Source organism: Enhydra lutris, unplaced genomic scaffold, assembly GCF_002288905.1.
Source record: "Enhydra lutris kenyoni isolate GAN:26980312 unplaced genomic scaffold, ASM228890v2 scaffoldscaffold48, whole genome shotgun sequence".
Taxonomy (NCBI): Eukaryota; Metazoa; Chordata; class Mammalia; order Carnivora; family Mustelidae; genus Enhydra; species Enhydra lutris.
Window position 1 is genome coordinate 16948214 of NW_019154132.1, and position 23902 is coordinate 16972115.

The window sequence follows — 23902 nt, forward strand, 5'->3', positions numbered from 1 at the left end:
CTGTTTTACCCATCCCCCAACTGCCTCCTTTCTGGCAACCGCCATCTTGTTCTCTACAATCAAGGGTCTGTTTCTGGTTTGTCTCTTTTTTTACTGTTTGTCTCTTAAATTCCACAAATGAGTGAAATCACATGGTATTTGTCTTTCTCTGACTGATTTACTTCACTTACCATGATACTCTCTAGATCCATCTGTGTTGTTGGAAATGCCAAGATTTCATTCTTTCTTTATGGCTGAATAGTATTCCATTATATTTATATATATTTACATACATTTATATATACTTATATATATTTATTTTATGTATTTATATTTTACATTTCATAAATAAAAACATTATACTTATATAATATTTTCTTTATATATTTTATTTATTTATATATTAGTAAACAATACACACACACATCACATCTTCTTTATCTTTTCATCTATGGACGGACACTGGGCTGCTTCCATAATCTGGCTATTGTAGGAAATATTGCTGTAAACATAAGTTGCTTATACCCCTTTGAGTTTGTGTTTCTGTACTCTTGGGTAAATACCAAGTAACAGAATCAATGGATCATAGTACAGTTCTATTCTTTATTCTTTGAGGCACTGCCATACTGTTTTTCACAACGGTTCCTTTTCCTCTACGTTCTTGCCAAGACTTGGGGCTTCTTGTGTTATCAAAAGACTGTAGCCGTTCTGACTGGTGCGAGGTGATATCTCACTGTGGTTTTCATTTATGCTTCCCTGATGATTAGTGTGAACACGTTAACTTTCTTATACAAAAATCCTAAACGATTCCTCACAGCCTACCAGACTGAGACCAGACACCCAAACCCTCCATAAGCTACCTACTTTCCCAGTTTTCTTCACTTTATTTTTTGAGACAGAGAGCACCCATGCGTGTGTGTGTGTGCGTGTGCACGCACGTGAATGTGTGCGTCAGGGTGGGGGGTGCACAGGGAGAGGGAGAGAACATCAAGCAGACTCCACCCTGAGCTCAGAGCCCAACATGGGGCTTGATCTCACAACCCTGAGATCATGACCTGAGACAAAATCAAGAATCGGGACGCCTGACCAACTGAGCCACCCAGGAGCCCCCCTTCCCAGTATTTTAATACGCAACTGCTTTCCACAATCCAACCAGACTTTGCACTTCCCAAGGCAGCTGTGATATGTGAAACTAATATATTCTTGGTTTTCCTCTCTGGTTCCTGATACAGAGCTCTTAAGTCCCTTGGAATTTTTTGAGTGACACAAGGGCCTTTATTTCTGACACAGAACTCCTAAATCCCTTGGAATTTCCCTAGTGATAGAGGCCTCTGTTGTTCTAAATGAAGCAACTGCTGGTAGACTCCTAGATAGCTTCACAATGGGGGCTGGCTACCAGAAAGACCAAGGCTTGACCAGAAGCGTGGGATTTTCAGCCCCAGACCCACCAGTTCTCTGGGGAAAGGAGAGGAGTTGGAGATTAGAATACCTGATCATACCTGCAGGATGAAACCTCCATTAAAACAGCGAAGTAACAAGATTCAGAGGGCTTCCAGGTTTGGTGAATGCATCCACGTGCTAGAAGGGTGACACACTCCAACTCCAGAGGAACAGAAGGTCCAGTGCTTGGGACACTTCCAGACCTAGCCCTACATACCTCTTTATCTGGCTGCTCAACTGTGGCCTTTATAATAAGCCAGTAAACCTAAGTAAATGTTTCCCTGAGTCTTGTAAGTCATTCTAGCAAATTCCTGAACCTGAGGAGGGTGTCCTGGGAAGCCCTTGTTTGTGGCAAAGTCAGATGGAAGTGTGGGTAACCTGGGGACACACAACTGGGGATTATAGTGTCAAAGTGGGACCGAGTCCTTAACCTATGCCATCTGGACTAACTCTGGATGGTTAGTGTCAGCTGAATTGCCTTATGGGATATCCACCTGTCATCCAAAGAGAATGAGAGAATTACTTATTGTGGAAATGCCACACGTCTGGATCAGTGTTGTGACTAGAGAAACAATTTTCCTTTAACATCAATTACCTTGTTTCTGTTCCTCAAATACATCTTGATTCTTGTCCCATATCTCTGCCTTTTGAAACCATACCCATATGTGAAGGAACTCCTCGAACCCACTTGTAGTTACAAAGCCCTTCTTCCTCTGAAGTCATAAAATACTGAGCTCGTGAATGATGTTTATCATAATCTATTTTCTATTACCTATGGGGCTGAAGGTTTCTTTTTTATTTTTAAAGATTTTATTTATAAGCAGGGAGAGCAGCAGACAGAGGGAGAATGAGAAGCAGACGCCCCACTGAGCAGGGAGCCCAATGCGGGGCTCCATCCCAGGACCCCAGGATCATGACTTGAGGCGAAGCAGATGCCTAATGGACTGAGCCCCCCAGGTGGATTTCTAGAGGACAGGGACCACCAGTTAAATCACCTCTTCAACCCCACAACCTGTTCACACAAGACTTTTCACAGATGTTCTCAATGAATACTTGTCTACGAAATGACTTTTGAATGGATAAGGGAAAAAAATGATTCCTAGGAAAAACACACAGCAGGAAGGCGATGCTAGCACTGAGTCTATGCAGAGCCAGGCTCTTGGACGCGGATGATATCCCTTACAGTTTTGCCCACCCGGCAGAACTGTAAGGGACTGCGGCAGGGCTGCCACGCTGAACTGAAGCAGCCAGCACAGGGCTCTGCACGGACGCCGAAAAGCTGCTGCATCTCAGCCGCGTACCTGACCGCAGACAGGGCTGTCCGACAGAAACATGATGTGAGCCACGTATCTAATTTAAAATGTTTCCTGTTATAAAACTAAAGAGATGAAATAAAATTTTAATATTTTTCACTTAACCTAATCTATCCAAAATAGTTACCTTATATACTTTTTTCTCATCCTAAATCTTTGATGCCTGATGTGCCTTCTGCATGTGTGACGCATCTCAGTCCTGACCACTCACTCAGCACATGCGCAAAGCTCGCATGTGGCTGCACGGCAGCTGTCCCAGACAGCGTAGGTCTGGAGCCCCTCTCAGGGGAGGCCAACCCCTGGTTTTCGGAAATTCACCAAGTGAAGTGGGGGAGGCGACAGAAAATGCCGACAGTCATAAACCATAAAAGGTGAATGAGATGGTGTAAGCTGTACATCGCAAGACTGTCCCCTCCTTTCTTCGGAGCAATTTCTGCAAAGTCAGATTTGGGGTACACTGGTTTGACTCCTCAAAGGAGACCACCTGCACTGTAACGTCATTTTCTTCTGCTCATGATTTTGCTGACAAAATTACGGACATATAGGAGGGATCAAACACCTTGAAGTTCAGTAGTTCCTAATCACACTTATAAATAAAATTCAAAAACAGTTAAGGTGAGTTTAATTAACAACACCGAATTGTTCAAATAAATCATCCACCGATTTCTGAGGTAATAAACGCAATGATGGAGAGTTACAGAAAAAAAAAAAGGAAACTGAGTAAAAAAAAGTAGTGATCTTGCAGACATTTCTATCTTCCCCAAACTCTTCCTTCTTCCTCCTTCCTCCTATCTTTGCTCCATAAAACCAAACAAACAGAAAACCTGCTTGACAAGCACGTGGTGTAACAGGACGTAGAGGCGATCAGAAGGCCTAGGACTGGAGCCAAGCTCTGTCACTGGACTGTTGTGGCCAAATTCACTCCTTCCCATCAATCTCCTCTTTGAATAAGAGGGTCTGAATGGTCTGAGTTCAGAAACTTACTCCGGCTCTGCTGTGCTCCCGGGGCACATGGAAGGTGTTCAGTAAATACTGACAGAGAGGAGAAAACAGGAAAAGGAGGAAGAACTCACTTGTTCTTCTGTGCGTTTCAATACAGCTCCTCAGGACAGTAAGACACTTGTGCCAGACATGACAAAGCATGAAAAGTGAAGGTTCCTAGAACATGACAGACATTCTGAGATCCAACAGGGAGAACTGGAACCTGCTCCTTTCTAAAGGCAAAGCTATTGGGACTGAGGACATATCCCTGTTCTTCAGCAACAGAGCATGCATAATGGCATAATTAGTGATTCTCTACACACTTGTCTTCTCCCTCTGTACCACCTCCTGCCAAAATCCAAAGTTTATGAGAAGGTGGCTCAACGAACAAGCATTAATACCCCTAAGACAAAACCCTGGACTCAAAACTAGTCGCACCAATAAAGAAAAACACGCCTACCTTGATACTGAAAATTATGAGACAAAGCCTCTTTGTTTTCTGTTTTGCTTTGTTTTGTTTTAATAAGGAGGCATAAAGCAGGTGTCTCTCTGTTTGTCTAAATGCTTTTCTTTTTAAGGGAAATAGGACACATTCCTATAAACATTTCGTAAGAGCTACTGGTGAGAGGATTAAAGGTATGTACTTGGACTGTGCTAAAATTAATGTCTCTGCTCAGGAGTCCACACCTTGCCAAATAGAACAGTCCAAATACACAGCGCAGGACAATTTATACAAATATAAATTTCCCTTTCCACCCTAACATGCAACATACACAAACTATTAAAAAAATTTTTTGATCTAACTTTTAAAAGTCAACCAGAGAAGTATCTTCATCTTCTCACCAAAAAAAAATAACAACACCAGAAAAAATAACTTTTAGAACAAAAGAAACCTAATTCGGAAAGAACTAGTGTCTAGGTATCAGCCTAGATGTCACCACCACCAGCCGGGCCTCATGTAAATGTCTGGTTTCCCTTAATTTTTACTGGTTCTTCCTCCTCTCCCCACTCTCCACAGCAGGATGTTGCCCAAGGCCCAGACTCTATTCTCTCATGTCTTCTGTCCCTCTCAATCCTCTCTTCGTTGACAACATAATAGATACCCCTTCCTTCCATCTCTTCTCTCCTCCTTAACAGAATTTACCCGACCTTCCTAGGGCAGAGACTGCAAACCTTGCATAACTGCGGGGCATCCATACCCGATGCTTTCCCAACCATTCCCAATTCAACCCATTCTCAAACCCAATTCATCAACTTCTCCCTGCACCAAACCAGCTCCTTCTTCTTGAATTCCCGCTGGATTTTCAGCCACTCTGTTTCAAACTCCAAAGTCCACTCTGACCCTCTTTGTTATATTGTCTCTTACATGCTCTCAGGATCCAAGTCCTGGATACTCTATTTCTGCAACATTTTGATAATCTGACCCTTCCTCTTCTCCAGTCTCCTGGCACTGCACCAGTGCAGGCCCTTCCTACCTCTCTTCTGGTACGTTTTATGGAATGCCATCTCCAACTCCCCCACTCCTCCAACCAAAACTTTATGCTCTGCTTTCACGTTAACCTACTGAAGCAGAGCCTTAACTAGTCCACTGCTTTGGTCAAAATAGGTGGTAGAGACACAATGAAGGCATCAAGGGCCAACCCTGGCATCAAGGCCTTCCAGAGCTGGATTTGCATTCAACCTCTTTGTAGATCTGTCACCCAAGACTCCCTTTCATGTCCAGCTCTGTGCCCTGTCATTCTATGAACACAGGTGATGCTCCTCTCTTGGCACATCCATCTACAATCAAATGACCAAATATATGTGAGGCTTTAATAAAAAGGTCTTGTGCACTTTTGAAAGTATACCCTTAAGTACTGAATGTTTCTGAAGCTACTGTAAATTATTGGGCTTCTGTTACATCTAATTGTTCATTAGTATAGTATAGAAAAATACAATTTGAATTTTGACCTTTGTCCTGCCACCTTGCCATTTATAAGTTCTAGGAACTTGTTTGGAGATTTCTTAATGTTTTCCAGATATGTGACTATATTGCCTGTACATAAAGATGCTTTTGCTTCCTCCTTTCCAATCTGAGTATCTTTTATTTCTTTTTCTTGCCTTATTACACTGGCTAGGAAATGCAGTCAATGCTAAGTGGAAGTGGCTAAAATAATATCTTTGTGGTCAGTCCTTCACCACTAAGTATGATGACAGCTGTAGATTTTTAATGGATGCCATTAACAACATTAAGTTTCTGCGTCTCTCTAGATTGTTTCAAGTTTGTTCATAAATAAGTGTTGAACTTTGTCAAATGTTCTTTTTTTGCATCTACTGAGATGATCATATGGTTTTTCTTTTATATTCTGTTGGTACAATAAATTATTTTTTAAAATAATAAGACTATTTTTAAAGCAGTTTTAGGTATATAGAAAAATTGAGCAGATGGTGCAAAGGTCCCATATACCTCCTCTTGCTACGGTATCTCCCATCAGTTTCATCTATTAGTAACCTGGTTAGTGTGTTATATTTGTTATAATTGATGAGCCAATACTGATAAATCATTAATAACTAATCCCCATAGTTTACATTAGGATTCACTCTTTTGAGCTATACAGTTCTTGAGTTTTGATAAATGCATAATGTCATACATCCCCATTATAGTATTACACAAAATGGTTTCATTGCCCTAACATCCCATGCCTCACCTATTCACCCCTTCTCTCCTCTCACTCCCCATGGCAACTACTGATTTTTTTTTCTCTTTGAAGGCAACCAAGTTTTAATTGAATTTTAATTTGGATTTAAAGTGAATCTGGCATATTGTAAGTACTGATTCAAAGTTAGATACTATTAATAGTAACAATGGAAATGGCATTCTAAGAGTACAGTACCAGGGATAAATATAAATAATATGAGACCACTCCTGCACAACAGTTGAGTAAGAATAGTGCTAACTCACCCAAATAGTCAGAAGGACAGCCCCTCCCTTCTCCTTACCTTAGAACATTTCTTAGTAAAATGCATAAAATCCCTACAATAATAGAAACAGCACATATTGCAGGTAGGTGACTATCATATTTACCATTATCACATAATCAGACAAAATTTCAACAATTAGACAAAATTTCAACAACTGCCCAAACCAATTACACAAAAAAATATTCCTTAAAACACAAATCAATGACAAGAGAATCCACGGTGCTGGTGAGGTTTGTAAAGTCTCATGGGCACTTCGGGGTCAAGCCAGACACAAGCATCTGGATAATGGACCAGCCAGATACTTGGATTGTCTTGAAAATGGAATCAGGACCCACTGTGTCCTCTGGCTTAATCCAGCAAAGTGGCTCTGTCCATCAGTGAAGGGGAGTAAAAACTTAGCTGGACTCGAACCATTTTTCCTGCTCAGCTGGTGAGTGTCCTTCTGCTCCAGCAAATCTCTCTTTCTTTTTTTCCTCTCCTCACACATCCAACAGTCATTCTGTAGCTGCCATGTTTTGCGGGGTCCTGTCCCAGGTACACTATAATTTTTGTAATCCCTGTAGTTTTGCCTTTTCCAGAATGTCATGTAGTTGGAATCATACAGTATAAAGCCTTTTCAGATTGGCTTCTTTGATTTATCAATATGCATTAAAAGTTCCTTCATGTTTTTTCCATGGCTTGTTAATTCACACAGTATTCCATTGTATGGATATACCACAGTTTGTTTATCCATTTACTTACTGAAGAACATCTTGCTTGCTTCCAGTTTTGGGCAATTATAAATGAAGCCACTGTATTCATGTATAGTTTTTGTATGGTCACAAATTTTCAACTCATCTGGGTAAAAACCTAGAAGCATTATTACACAGCTAAATGATAATAGTATGTTTGGCATTGTAAGAAACTTTCAAGCTGCCTTCCAAAGTAGCTAGACCACTTTTCATTCTCACCAACAATGAATGACAGTTCCTGGCGCTCCATACCAGCTCCTCACCAGCCTTGGTATTGTCAAGATGTTAGTTATTCTAAGAGGTGTGCAGTGGCATCTCATCGTTGTTTTAATGTACAAGTCCTTAATGACATATGATGTTAACCATTTTTCATCTGTGTGTTACCCATGTGTGTACCTTCTTTCCTGAGGTGTCTGTTCAGGTCTTCTGCATCTTTTAATTGGGTAGTTCATTTTCTTACTGGTGAATTTTAAAGAGTTTTTTGTATATGATGGATAAGAGCCCTTTATCAGATATGTTTTGCAAACCTTTTCTCCCAGTCTGTGGCTTTCTCTTTCTCTTTTTTTGCAGAAGTTTGTACTTTTACTGAATTCTACTAATCAATTTTATTTTTACAGGTCATACTTTTGATGTTGCATCTAAAAGGTCATCAGCAATGTCAAGATCTTGTAGATTTCCCCCACACTATCTTCTAGAAGTTTTATAGTTTTGCATCTCATATTTAGGCCTACAATCCAAACTGAGTTAATTCTTATGAAGGGTATAAAGTCTCTATCTAAATTCATTTCTCTGAATGCTAACGTTCAGTTGTTCCAGCACAATTTGTCTCCTCTATATTTCATTTCGATATTTCTGCAAACCTATCTTCTAGTTATTTAATTCTCTCTTCAGCTGCATCAAGTCTGCTGCTAAACCCAAACACTAAGTTCTTAATTTTGGTTTTGGGACTGTCAGGGTGAGAACTTCTACTGGGTTATTTTCCAAATCTGTTTGGTCACTTTTTATAATTTCTAGTCCTCCCCAACATTTTGAAGTCTTATCTTTTATCACTTTAAATATAATAAGCATAGTTACTTTAAAGTTCATGTTTAATAGTTTGAACATCTGAAGCACCCATGGGTCTATTTCTACTTTTTATTATTTTTGCTATTTCCCGTTCATGTTGCCTTATCTTGTAACGCACCTCTTTGATTGTGTGCCAGACACTGTATTTTTAAATACAGTGTCCCTCAGTTGGTTAAGCAACTGCCTTTGGTTCAGGTCGTGATCCTGGAGTCCCAGGATCAAGTCCCACATCGGGCTTCCTGCTCAGCAGAGAGTCTGCTTCTCCCTCTGACCCTCCCCGCTCTCATGCTTGTTCTCTCTCAAATAAATAAATAAAATCTTTTTTAAAAAATGGTCTGTGGAATCTTTAGAGACTTGGGATTACACTTGCTTCTGCCAGGTGCCTGTGGGAATGTCCCATTCTAGGATCACTTTGATCTAATTTTGAGATTAATTAACAGACTATTTAAGATTAGATTAGGCACTAATTTTAGTGCTTGAGACTTCCTGATCATACAAAGAACTTATAACCACACAGTAATCCATGTGAAGGCAGATTTAGTTCTGTTTCATCTTTATACCGCACCCATAGCTGCATCTCTATCTACTTTGCCAACCCAAAGTATAAAGCGTTTACCAAGGATTCTACCTCTGATAAACTCTGAACTCTAACATTTCTTTTTTATGTATTTTTAAATTTTTATTAACATATAATGTATTATTTGCTTCAGGGGTACAGGTCATGAACTCCAACATTTTTGCCCTCTTAGGCTCACCAGATCACATGAGGCAGAAACATTGCTCTGCCTTTAAGCTGCTCTATGTGAATGGCATACACTCAAAAACCAGGCTGACCTCTCTAAATTTCCACCAATCTCTTGGGTTTTATTTGATAATTCTTCACTAACTTGCAATTTCTCCAGTGCCTTCAAGCATAAGTTTTAATATTAGTTCCAGTCTTATCTGTCCTCAGATCTGCAGAAGTCAGAATGAGACCCTTCATCCTATGACTTCCATGAATATTATGCCTCTTGTGGCCCTTAACACAATTGATTTTATACTAAATTGTGCCTATGTTCTCCCTCCCGCCCCCATTAAATGCAGTATCAGGTCTCATTCATGTAGCATTTTGCCCCCTTCCCAGAAAAATTTCTTCTTAAATTGAACCAACCAGTCTTTGATGATTTTGCTGATTATTTATGTCAAAAAAATCTGTTTTAGTTATTTTTTTCCATTTTTAAAAAGCAGTTTTATTTTTTATCCAAATTTTTATTTAAATTCCAGTTAATCTAGTTAATCTAGTGTAATACTGTTTTTAGGAGAAGTTAGTGATTCATCATTTAACATATAACACCCAGCACTCTTCATAAAAAGTGCCCTCCTTAATGTCCATCACCCAGTTATCCCATCCCCCACCACCTCCCTCCATCAACCCTCAGGCTTGTTCTCTATCATTGAGTCGCTTATGGTTTCCCTCTCTCTTTTTTTCACCCTTCCCATATGTTCATCTGTTTTGTTTCCTAAATTCCACATATGAATGACATCACATAGTGTTTGTCTTTCTCAGACTTATTTTGCTTAGCATAATACTCTCTAGCTCCATCCACGTCATTGCAAATGACAAGATTTCATTCTTTTTGATGGCTGAGTAATATTCCATTGTATATATCTACATCTTCTTTATCCATTCATTGGTCAATGGACACTTGGGCTCTTTCCATAGTTTGGCTATTGTTCATAATGCGGTTATAAACATCAGGGTGCATGTATCCCTTCAAATCTCTATTTTTGTACCCTTTGGGTAAATACATAGTAGTACAATTGCTGGGTTGCAGAGTAGTTCTTTGGGTAAATACATAGTAGTATAATTGCTGGGTTGCAGAGTAGTTCTACTTCTAACTTTTTGAGGAACCTCCATACTGTTTCCAGAGTGGTTGCACCAGCTTGCATTCCCACCAACAGTGCAAGAGGGTTCCCCTTCCTCCACATCCTCATCAACATCTGTTGTTTCCTGTGTTGTTAATTTAGCCATTCTGACAGGTGTGAGGTGGGATCTCATCATGGTTTTGATTTGTGTTTCTCTGAAGGGGAGTGTTGTTGAACATCTTTTCACTGTTAGCCATCAGGATGTCTTCTCTGGGAAAATATCTATTCACATCTTCTGGCCATTTTTTAACTGTATTATTTATTTTTTGGGTGTTGAGCTTGGTAAGTTTTTTGTAGATTTTGAAGATTTATCAGATATGTCATTTGCAGAAACTCTCACTGTTTAAAATCAGCAAGATTTCATTTATGTAATCATCATGAAAAACACTTTTCCCTTTCCTGTTTGCTGTAATGTTTACAGTTTCTGCAAGAAAAAACCTTATTTATTTTAATGTCTATTTTTCAAAATATGACTCTATTGTGCCACTTATTTCAAGACCATATTTATACTTCTCAGATATGCCTTATGACATATACATATACATATTTAAATGTGGTGATTTCACATTGATTTTACTTTGAAAATTTCATGGTCCTTCTTAGGAACTATCAATAGAACCCTTCAGGAAATCACTAAGCTCTATATACTGAATAGAAAATAACCCAGAAAATCTTTATGTATAAAGAGATTAGTGACTTTTTAAAAATGTGTTTTTGTGCCCCTTAATTTCAGTGCTTCTCCTTCACCAAGGAGCCATATGTCAAACTGCTTAGGATTTCATTGCTTTTTTCTGTGGGGAAAGAATTAAATGCATCACAAGGTCGACAATCTGCTCTGAAAACTCTTGGACCAACAGCAAGGGAAGGAAAAGCTACTTAGGGCGAAACTCACATCTTTCTGAGTAGCAGAGACACCTTTTCGGTCGCAGCTTTTTGGGACTATGTCCACGTCAGGAAGTGCTCAGGGAGAACCTCCTAATTCCTCAGGGCTGGCTTGATGCCAGTGCTTACATTTCTATAACATCATATATTTCCTCGTTCTTAAAAGATCTCATACTATTTGTTCCAGGTGGACCTTCTGTGCTAGAGCTGAAATGTTAGTGCCAAGGACAATTCCTATATTGCCTTCAGTAACCATAAAGGATAATATTTAGCATTTTGGTGAGTTTCCAGTTGTAAAAGCTAAGTTTGATTTTTCTTTATAGCCTGAGAGGCAAGTAAGCCGAATCTACTCCAGATGCCTTACCCTCCCCCAGCATGTCTTAGATTCTGACCATGTAATGGAGAGTGGGGGTGATCAGCCTGTCTTGATTCCATCTCAGAGACCAAAGTTATAACCAGCATTACTGGTCAGGGACTGGGTGAATTTCTCCATCCTTTTGGCACTAAGCGTCCCTTTGATACCCAATAAAATACTCACCGGTAACAAAATCAGCCTTCAATTATTCAGGAGTTGATCAGTCAGATTCCCCTTCTCATATTCTTTCCCCCACCTACTCTCTAACTTACGGGTTACTCCCTGGTAAACAAACCACTGAAGACTGGCCAGCGCAAGGAGAACTTGCTTTGCTTTGCTCTGAGGACCAGAGCATTAATTCCAAGAATGAAATAATGTATGAAAATGTTTTGCAAATCTAGAGGAGCATTCTAATTTTATGTCTTTACTGTTTTTTCATGGTTTAAATTTTAATTAGAATGTCGATTTTTCTTCTCAATGGGAGAGGTGTTCCACATGGGTTACTGTGATGAAGAAGTCCTAGATGTTTGCACACTTAGAATGCACGCCAAATTCCACATCAACTGCTTACCTTGGGAGGTTTCCTTAATGATGGAAACAAAAATTCATCAGCCAAAGTAGAAAGGGTTGTCAACACAGCAGCCACATCAGAAGGAAGCAATGAAAGAGAAAAAAAAAAAAAAAAACATAAGGGAAACTCAGCATCTTGATAACATGATCTGAAAGGTATTCTATTTTACAAAGATGAGAAGCCAAATTCACTTCACTGCCTCAAGTGATAAAATCTGTTTAATGGGACGCCTGCCTGGCTCAGGTGATTAGGTGTCCAACTCATGGTCTCAGCTCAGGTCATGATCTCGGGGTCATAGGATCGAGCCCCACAATGGGCGCTGTGCTCGGTGGGGAGTCTGCTTGAGATTCTCTCTCTCCCTCTGCTCCTCCCCCTACTCCCTCTGTTTCTCTCAAATGAATGAATAACTCTTTAAATAAGTAAAAGCCACAGCTCTCAACTATTTTCCCATATTTCAACACTAAAGAGAAATTTAAGAACAAGTTACAGCCTTCTCCCACCACCAGCCACACAGGCACTTTTTTAAACGTTCACTTTTGCATGTTACTTTCTCAAAAACGGCTGAAATCACCACCTGGAGTAAACTCTGAAAAGCAAACAGTTTTCAAAGTAAAAAACCAGTAGGCTGACCTGCTCTGCAAATGTTTTCTGTGTATACAAATTTAAAAAGCTGAACAATGATTTTTGTGCAATGCAATCCTATGACAGTCTGTAGCCTTCCTGATGTGGTTGTTTTTAATCAACTTCTAGTATCACCCATTCATAAGCTGTGAAATTATCGTGAAATAGAAATGAGGGGGTGGGGCACCTGGGGCTCAGTGGGTTAAGCCTCTGCCTTCTGCTCAGGTCATGATTTCAGGGTCCTGGGATTGAGCCCCATATTGGGCTCTCTGCTCAGCGGGGAGTATGCTCCCCCCCCACCTGCCTCTCTGCCTACTTGTGATCTTTCTCTGTCAAAAAAATAAATAAAATTTAAAAAGAAAGAAAGAAAGAAAGAAATGAGGGAATTTTTCCCGTGGCTTTATTCCTTCTCCACAAGAAATAAAATCTGGAGGATAACAAAACGAATTTTCCAGGGCAGAGGGCATGGAAATCAAAAGGTACAGGCAAAAATAGCACGGTGACCTTTCTCCAGCGCTGGGCCCAATGCTCCGCACAGAGCTCTGAGGGCCCTAGATAAAACCCGGAGCTCAGTAACAAGGGAAGAATGTCCACGGATTGTAAAATCAGGTAGACAACTCTGAAGTTTTAAATGTAGGCAAAGAAAACCATGACAGTCCCATAATGATGAAGCTGAAAATCATCTTCTCCAAATTCTATGATTGCACCAAAAGGATCCCCCTTAGGTCATCACCTCAGACAGTTGGGCACAATGGGAATGCGGTTTTTTAATCTTCCAGTTTTAGAGAGGAACCCTACCTAGAAAACCTGGCATCTCTGGCTGCCGTCAAGTAAGACTCAACACTCTGTCTACTCTTTCAAACAGGATAAACATTTATGAATGTTATAAGAAAAATGCACGAGTGCGTTTAATTCTAAGAAAGCAATGGGACCTTTGCTCACTGCATAAACTTTTGAGGTTTCTGCCAAGAAATGTTCCTTAAGTGCAGCAGTGCTCTGGACGGCATCTGTTCTGAGCAGGTAGAACTATAATGAAAACATCATGCACAGTACTTTTGACTAAACCTTATTTTACTTGTTTTATTTTTTTAAAGCCATCTAAATCACTGCTCTATTTAACAAAGGACAGACAAGTCACTGGGGTTATAATAAGGTAATCATACGAAACAGCATGGACCAAGTTAATAAAATAAACATTCCAGGGGCGCCTGGGTGGCTCAGTGGGTTAAAGCCTCTGCCTTTAGCTCGGGTCATGATCCCAGGCTCCGGGGATCGAGCCCAACATCGGGCTCTCTGCTCCACCGGGAGCCTGCTTCCCCCTCTCTCTCTGCCTGCCTCTCTGCCTACTTGTGATCTCTGTCAAAAAAATAAATAAAATCTTTAAAATAAAATAAAATAAAATAAAATAAACATTCCACATTAAGACTATGATGAGCCAAGTAACCTACTGGGGACAGAATGAGCTAACAGGAATCCCAGGGATCTCTCCAGAGTTTTCGTGAACTTCCTTTAGGCCACGTCTGTGTAATAATCAGCAGCAGCAGCAAAGAAGTGCTAGTTTGTAACCGGTAGTATATTTACCTCCTGAGCTAACAATAAAGCCATCCGACCTTCACTGACGTTCCAATGTGGTTTTCCTTATTCTTCTTAGGAAACCAATCTTATTTCAGCATTATAAATATTTTTAAAAATATATCCCTTTCACTTAGAAAGACAGCACATATGGGAATGGCAATATGCTTCTGCTACGTTTTTCTGTGTTTCTCAGCACTATTTAAGAATAAATGGAGCCTGGATGGCTCAGTCAGTTAAGCACCTGACTCTTGTTTTTAGCTCCACTCGTTATCTGAGGGTCATGAGATCGAGCCCTGTGTCGGGCTCTGCGCTAAGTGTAGAATCTGTTTAAGATTATTTCTCTCCCTCTCCCTCTGCTCCTTCCTCCCCTCTTCTCTCTCTCTCTCTTTTTAAAAAAAGAATGGAGACTAGGGAGCATGAGGAAAAGGGAAGTCACTAAATGGACCTGCTTCTATCCACATTTACTATAACCATTTAGTTTAGAACAAAGATCCTTACTAAATAAGGAAAAGCAAGTCTCTTTGTGAACCAAAACTATACTTCATTAACTGGTAAAGATTTCCTGAGATGTGAATTAAGAGACAAGCAACTAAGTCATCCTAATTCAGAACCATGATTTACTACCCCAATCCCCAGAGGCTACATGACATTTGCTGGTAGTCGTGAAGAAAAAATTTTCCGATATGAGTAATTCTTATACTATAACTAAATATAGTATGCTACCCCTTGAAAAAAACGAATAAAAAAAAAAAAAACAAAAAAAAAACACGAATACACTATTACAATGTAAAGATAAAAGTTTTCATACATATATATGAAAAAGAATGAATAATACAAACCATCTATCAGAAACATCAATATTCATATTTTTTAAAATTAAGGCCTTTGTTGATTGTATCGGTAAAGGCGTATCAGAGAGTTTCCTAAACTCTCAGGAGGGTCCAGCCTGTTACAGATAATGGCATGGCTCAGAAAGAGGCAGCGTCCTTGGCCAAACATTCAATCAACTACAAAGAACATCCCTTCACATCGACCTCACGGACCCACAGGCCCAGGCTTGATGCTGACTCATCACAAAGTGATTCCGTGGACACTCAGGGAACCGCCTGAGTAGCAACCAGAGCTCTTCACTGCCCACCTTCTCATTCATCTTCAAAAAAAGTCCTGTTTCTGGGGCGCCTGGGTGGCTCAGTGGGTTAAGCCGCTGCCTTCGGCTCAGGTCATGATCTCGGGGTCCTGGGATCGAGTCCCGCATCGGGCTCTTTGCTCAGCCAAGAGCCTGCTTCCCTCTCTCTCTCTCTCTCTGCCTGCCTCTCTGTCTACTTGTGATCTCTCTCTCTCTGTCAAATAAATAAATAAAATCTTTAAAAAAAAAAAAAAGTCCTGTTTCTAATCACGTGATCCTCTATAAGTTATCATGAGATTTTCGGTGTGTGTGTATTCCAAAGAAATAAACTGAGCACAATCTGATGTTTCAGAAGCCAACAAGGTTGCGTTTCTAGACCACAGGATTTGGAGAGAAAAGAAGGGATGCACTGTGGGGCTGGAACTCAATATTCCCTCAATCAATCTTAGCCGTTCTGTTTGTGGTCTCTGTGTGCCAGGTCACCTGAGGACCATATGCAAAATGTAAAGAATGAAATAAAATAGAATGAGGGGGTTGGACTAGAATGTCTCCAACTTCTTCCTACTCAGGAACTGTTTCACAGTAATATATAATGTTAGAAACCCTGGTGGGAATTATTTGAGTCATTTCATAATTTTGTATGGTCCATGAAGAAGTGATTTTTAAATGAAATGTACTATTTTCAGTAAGTGTATCGTTCGAAAAAAATTTCCGTAACATTTATTATATGTGAAAATAAATTTTGACTTCTCCCACTTTCCAAAAAAAAAAAAAAGAAGAAGAAGAAGAAGAAAAAGAAGAAGACGAAAGAAAGAAAAAAAACAGGTGCTGATGTACATGGATAGTAGCTCCACTTGGCCGAACACCAAAGCTGCCTTTCTCTCAGGATAAGCAAGTCAACAGATCTCTTCAAGGTCACTCACACCAGGTATATTCACCACACTACCCCTGTCATTTGCATGCCTTGATGCCATTTCTGTCTCCCCAGTTTGACCAATTTCCCCACTTTGAGACACGGCTCAAAGCTCAATTCAATTATTTCAATTCCACTAGCATTGCTGGGGACCACCCTGGCCTTTACCACCGCTGACAGGATACCCCAGGATCTCTGTGGTCAACAAAACAGCTTAGCACTCCTTTGAGCACATCAAGTCCTGTAACCTTCAGAAATTCTATCTTTGAAATCTTGTGTAGCCTTAAAATTTCAACTCCCCAAAAGCAAAGGTCACACCACGTGCTACTTATAAGAACTCAGAACTAATTTTTTACATTATTGAGTCAAACATAATCCAGATGTGAAGATTTTCTTTGATTACCAGCACAATCCCAAAATTTGGTGGCAAGAAAATCTCGCCTGTTTTCAATGACTTATTTAAAAATAGATATTTCTGTAGACCAGCATTTCATATAGGGAAGTTCAATCGGAGGTTAACAAGGGTCAAACCCTCAAAAGCTTCAGAAGTCAACTAAATTCAGAAAGGGAATTTGATAGAACTAGAGGAGACACACACATGGAAACAGGACTGAAAAGATAAGGCAGACCTATACTGGACCAGGTCTTGAAATGAAGAGTTTGTCCTTTAATAGGTAGTCTAGACATGGGAAGATTAACAAACAACTGAAATAAAGCAGTATAAATAACGTATTACCACAATAACCCTATGTACCTGTAGTGCTTTCGTCAAACCTCCCATTGGAAGATTTACAGGACAAGGCGTCTTCTGTCCACTATTTGCACCCCATCAACTATAGTTAGCTACTCAGAAGTTAGATGCCCAAAGACCCCAATGTGCAGGAGCCCTAACATGATTAATACTTCAGGAGACGCGACAGATCAGTGTCTTCTGAAAGAGGGATTTCTCGTCCATGTGTTAACTACTTTATTGATTGGACATCGAAAATTGCCATAACCTCTATCTGAAAGATACGGAGCTAAATGACATCTGTCTCCTGGAGATGAGTCCAAGGACATGTATTTCTTTCCTTCTTCCTTTTTTTTTAAGTTTATTAGCAAAAGGCGTTTTTTAGATGGTATCTTCACATGTTGAGACAATGTAGCTGGGCCTGGGAGTTTCTGAGCCCGAGACAACGTGTATAAGATATTTTTTATTTATCTGCTCTTCTCACTATAGTTCTGCACCTCAGCTAACAAAGGATTGCTCCTTTCATTTTTTTGTTTTTGAACATTTTTTTAATTAACATATACTATATTACTGGTTTCAGGGGTACAGGTCTATGATTCATCAATCTCACACAGTTCACAGCATTCACCATAGCACATGCCCTCCCCAGTGTCCATCACCCAGCCACCCTACCCCTTTCCCCTCCCCAGCAGCCCTCAGTTTGTTTCCTGAGATTAAGAGTCTTTTATGGGGGGGGAGGAGTCAAGATGGCGGAGAAGTAGCAGGCTGAGACTACTTCAGGTAGCGGGAGATCAGCTAGATAGCTTATCTAAAGATTGCAAACACCTACAAATCCAACGGGAGATCGAAGAGAAGAAGAACAGCAACTCTAGAAACAGAAAATCAACCACTTTCTGAAAGGTAGGACTGGCGGAGAAGTGAATCCAAAGCGACGGGAAGATAGACCGCGGGGGGAGGGGCCGGCTCCCGGCAAGCGGCGGAGCAACGGAGCACAAAATCGGGACTTTTAAAAGTCTGTTCTGCTGAGGGACATCGCTCCAGAGGCTTAACCGGGGTGAAGCCCACGCAGGGTCAGCGTGGCCTCAGGTCCCGCAGGGTCACAGAAGGATCGGGGGTGTCTGAGTGTCGCAGAGCTTACAGGTATTAGAACAGGGAAGCCGGCTACAGAGACAGAGCCGAGGAGTGAGCTCTAAGCTCGGGGTTACCTTGAACCGGTCGCAGGCTCGGTCAGCTCGGAGCGCGGCCGGAGGCAGGGTGACGGGAGTAAATCGGCGCTGTTCTCTGAGGGCGCACTGAGGAGTGGGGCCCCGGGCTCTCGGCTCCTCCAGGCCGGAGACCAGGAGGCCGCCATTTTCATTCCCGCCCTCCGGAACTCTACGGAAAGCGCTCAGGGAACAAAAGCTCCCGAAAGCAAACCCGAGCGGATTACTCAGCCCGGCCCCTGGTAAGGGCGGTGCAACTCCGCCCGGGGCAAAGACACTTGAGAATCACTACAACAGGCCCCTCCCCCAGAAGATCAACAAGAAGCCCAGCCAGGACCAGGTTCACCTACCAAGGAGTACAGTTTCAATACCAAGGAGAGCAGCGGAATTCCAAAGGAGGAGAAAGCAAAGCACGGAACTCATGGCTTTCTCCCCATGATTCTTTAGCCTTGCAGTTAATTTAATTTTTTTTCTTTTTCTTTTTTTTTTTCAATTTATTTTTCTTCTTCTGCTAAATTTTTTTAACTTTTACCCTTTTCTTTTTTAACGTTTTTTAACTAGTTTATCTAATATATATATATATATTTTTTTTTTTTCCTTTTTATATTTTTTTTCTTTATTGGTTTTCTTTTTTTAATTGTTTCTTTTTTTTTTTTTCTTTTCTCTCTCTCTCTCTCTTTTTTTTTTCCTTCTTTCTGAACCTCTTTTTATCCCCTTTCTCCCCCTCACGATTTGGGATCTCTTCTGATTTGGCTAAAGCATATTTTCCTGGGGTTGTTGCCACCCTTTTAGTATTTTACTTGCTCCTTCATCTGCTCTTATCTAGACAAAATGACAAGGCGGAAAAATTCACCACAAAAAAAAGAACAAGAGGCAGTACCAAAGGCTAGGGACCTAATCAATACAGACATTGGTAATATGTCAGATCTAGAGTTTAGAATGACGATTCTCAAGGTTCTAGCCGGGCTTGAAAAAGGAATGGAAGATATTAGAGAAACACTCTCGGGAGATATAAAAGCCCTTTCTGGAGAAATAAAAGAACTAAAATCTAACCAAGTTGAAATCAAAAAAGCTATTAATGAGGTGCAATCAAAAATGGAGGCTCTCACTGCTAGGATAAATGAGGCAGAAGAAAGAATTAGTGATATAGAAGACCAAATGACAGAGAATAAAGAAGCTGAGCAAAAGAGGGACAAACAGCTACTGGACCATGAGGGGAGAATTCGAGAGATAAGTGACACCATAAGACGAAACAACATTAGAATAATTGGGATTCCAGAAGAAGAGGAAACAGAGAGGGGAGCAGAAGGTATATTGGAGAGAATTATTGGAGAGAATTTCCCCAATATGGCAAAGGGAACAAGCATCAAAATCCAGGAGGTTCAGAGAACCCCCCTCAAAATCAATAAGAATAGGTCCACACCCCGTCACCTAATAGTAAAATTTACAAGTCTTAGTGACAAAGAGAAGATCCTGAAAGCAGCCCGGGAAAAGAAGTCTGTAACATACAATGGTAAAAATATTAGATTGGCATCAGACTTATCCACAGAGACCTGGCAGGCCAGAAAGAGCTGGCATGATATATTCAGAGCACTAAACGAGAAAAACATGCAGCCAAGAATACTATATCCAGCTAGGCTATCATTGAAAATAGAAGGAGAGATTAAAAGCTTCCAGGACAAACAAAAACTGAAAGAATTTGCAAGTACCAAACCAGCTCTACAGGAAATATTGAAAGGGGTCCTCTAAGCAAAGAGAGACCCTAAAAGTAGTAGATCAGAAAGGAACAGACACAATATACAATAACAGTCACCTTACAGGCAATACAATGGCACTAAATTCATATCTCTCAATACTTACCCTGAATGTTAATGGGCTAAATGCCCCAATCAAAAGACACAGGGTATCAGAATGGATAAAAAAACAAAACCCATCTATATGTTGCCTACAAGAAACTCATCTTAAACATGAAGACACCTCCAGATTTAAAGTGAGGGGGTGGAAAAGAATTTACCATGCTAATGGACATCAGAAAAAAGCAGGAGTGGCAATCCTTATATCAGATCAATTAGATTTTAAGCCAAAGACTATAATAAGAGATGAGGAAGGACACTATATCATACTCAAAGGAACTGTCCAACAAGAAGATCTAACAATTTTAAATATCTATGCCCCTAACATGGGAGCAGCCAACTATATAAACCAATTAATAACAAAATTAAAGAAATACATCGACAATAATACAATAATCGTAGGGGACTTTAACACTCCCCTCACTGAAATGGACAGATCATCCAAGCAAAAGATCAACAAGGAAATCAAGGCCTTAAATGACACACTGGACCAGATGGACATCACAGATATATTCAGAACATTTCATCCCAAAGCAACAGAATACACATTCTTCTCTAGTGCACATGGAACATTCTCCAGAATAGATCATATTCTCGGTCCTAAATCAGGTCTCAACCGTTATCAAAAGATTGGAATCATTCCCTGCATATTTTCAGACCACAATGCTCTAAAGCTAGAACTCAATCACAAGAGGAAATTTGGAAAGAACCCAATTACATGGAGACTAAACAGCATCCTTCTAAAGAATGAATGGGTCAACCAGGAAATTAAAGAAGAATTGAAAAAATTCATGGAAACAAATGATAATGAAAACACAACGGTTCAAAATCTGTGGGACACAACAAAGGCAGTCCTGAGAGGAAAATATATAGCGGTACAAGCCTTTCTCAAGAAACAAGAAAGGTCTCAGGTACACAACCTAACCCTACACCTAAAGGAGCTGGAGAAAGAACAAGAAAGAAACCCTAAACCCAGCAGGAGAAGAGAAATCATAAAGATCAGAGCAGAAATCAATGAAATAGAAACCAAAAAAACAATAGAACAAATTAACGAAACTAGGAGCTGGTTCTTTGAAAGAATTAATAAGATCGATAAACCCCTGGCCAGACTTATCAAAAAGAAAAGAGAAAGGACCCAAATAAATAAAATCATGAATGAAAGAGGAGAGATCACAACGAACACCAAAGAAATACAGACAATTATAAGAACATACTATGAGCAACTCTACGCCAACAAATTTGACAATCTGGAAGAAATGGATGCATTCCTAGAGACATATAAACTACCACAACTGAACCAGGAAGAAATAGAAAGCCTGAACAGACCCATAACCAGTAAGGAGATTGAAACAGTCATCAAAAATCTCCAAACAAACAAAAGCCCAGGGCCAGATGGCTTCCCGGGGGAATTCTACCAAACATTTAAAGAAGAACTAATTCCTATTCTCCTGAAACTGTTCCAAAAAATAGAAATGGAAGGAAAACTTCCAAACTCATTTTATGAGGCCAGCATCACCTTGATCCCAAAACCAGACAAGGATCCCATCAAAAGAGAGAACTACAGACCAATATCCTTGATGAACACAGATGCAAAAATTCTCGCCAAAATACTAGCCAATAGGATTCAACAGTACATTAAAAGGATTATTCACCACGACCAAGTGGGATTTATTCCAGGGCTGCAAGGTTGGTTCAACATCCGCAAATCAATCAATGTGATACAACACATTAATAAAAGAAAGAACAAGAACCATATGATACTCTCAATAGATGCTGAAAAAGCATTTGACAAAGTACAGCATCCCTTCCTGATCAAAACTCTTCAAAGTGTAGGGATAGAGGGCACATACCTCAATATTATCAAAGCCATCTATGAAAAACCCACCGCAAATATCATTCTCAATGGAGAAAAACTGAAAGCTTTTCCGCTAAGGTCAGGAACACGGCAGGGATGTCCGTTATCACCACTGCTATTCAACATAGTACTAGAAGTCCTAGCCTCAGCAATCAGACAACAAAAGGAAATTAAAGGCATCCAAATCGGCAAAGAAGAAGTCAAACTATCACTCTTCGCAGATGATATGATACTATATGTGGAAAACCCAAAAGACTCCACTCCAAAACTGCTAGAACTTGTACAGGAATTCAGTAAAGTGTCAGGATATAAAATCAATGCACAGAAATCAGTTGCATTTCTCTACACCAACAACAAGACAGAAGAAAGAGAAATTAAGGAGTCCATCCCATTTACAATTGCACCCAAAACTATAAGATACCTAGGAATAAATCTAACCAAAGAGACTAAGAATCTATACACAGAAAACTATAAAGTACTCATGAAAGAAATTGAGGAAGACACAAAGAAATGGAAAAATGTTCCATGCTCCTGGATTGGAAGAACAAATATTGTGAAAATGTCTATGCTACCTAAAGCAATCTACACATTTAATGCAATTCCTATCAAAGTACCATCCATTTTTTTCAAAGAAATGGAACAAATAATCCTAAAATTTATATGGAACCAGAAAAGACCTCGAATAGCCAAAGCAATATTGAAGAAGAAAGCCAAAGTTGGTGGCATCACAATTCCGGACTTCAAGCTCTATTACAAAGCTGTCATCATCAAGACAGCATGGTACTGGCACAAAAACAGACACATAGATCAATGGAACAGAATAGAGAGCCCAGAAATAGACCCTCAACTCTATGGTCAACTAATCTTCGACAAAGCAGGAAAGAATATCCAATGGAAAAAAGACAGCCTCTTCAACAAATGGTGTTGGGAAAATTGGACAGCCACATGCAGAAAAATGAAATTGGATCATTTCCTTACACCACACACGAAAATAGACTCAAAATGGATGAAGGACCTCAATGTGAGAAAGGAATCCATCAAAATCCTTGAGGAGAACACAGGCAGCAACCTCTTCGACCTCAGCCGCAGCAACATCTTCCTAGGAACATCGCCAAAGGCAAGGGAAGCAAGGGCAAAAATGAACTATTGGGATTTCATCAAGATCAAAAGCTTTTGCACAGCAAAGGAAACAGTTAACAAAACCAAAAGACAACTGACAGAATGGGAGAAGATATTTGCAAATGACATATCGGATAAAGGGCTAGTGTCCAGAATCTATAAAGAACTTAGCAAACTCAACACCCAAAGAACAAATAATCCAATCAAGAAATGGGCAGAAGACATGAACAGACATTTCTGCAAGGAAGACATCCAGATGGCCAACAGACACATGAAAAAGTGCTCCACATCACTCGGCATCAGGGAAATACAAATCAAAACCACAATGAGATACCACCTCACACCAGTCAGAATGGCTAAAATTAACAAGTCAGGAGATGACAGATGCTGGCAAGGATGCGGAGAAAGGGGAACCCTCCTACACTGTTGGTGGGAATGCAGGCTGGTGCAGCCACTCTGGAAAACAGCATGGAGGTTCCTCAAAATGTTGAAAATAGAGCTACCCTATGACCCAGCAATTGCACTGCTGGGTATTTACCCTAAAGATACAAACGTAGTGATCCAAAGGGGCACGTGCACCCGAATGTTTATAGCAGCAATGTCTACAATAGCCAAACTATGGAAAGAACCTAGATGTCCATCAACAGACGAATGGATAAAGAAGATGTGGTATATATACACAATGGAATACTATGCAGCCATCAAAAGAAATGAAATCTTGCCAT

The 23902-nt window shown here is 40.2% G+C and overlaps 1 protein-coding gene across 1 annotated transcript in view; it reads right to left on the minus strand.

Moving 5' to 3' along the window:
* The window catches only part of LOC111156723 (kinesin family member 13A), a 207015-nt gene that overhangs the window by 105959 nt on the left and 77154 nt on the right, over nucleotides 1–23902 (minus strand). Inside the window, exon 3 of the mRNA XM_022517767.1 lies at nucleotides 12184–12196. Within this exon, the coding sequence (XP_022373475.1) occupies nucleotides 12184–12196 (13 nt within the window). The remainder of the gene's footprint in view (nucleotides 1–12183; nucleotides 12197–23902) is intronic.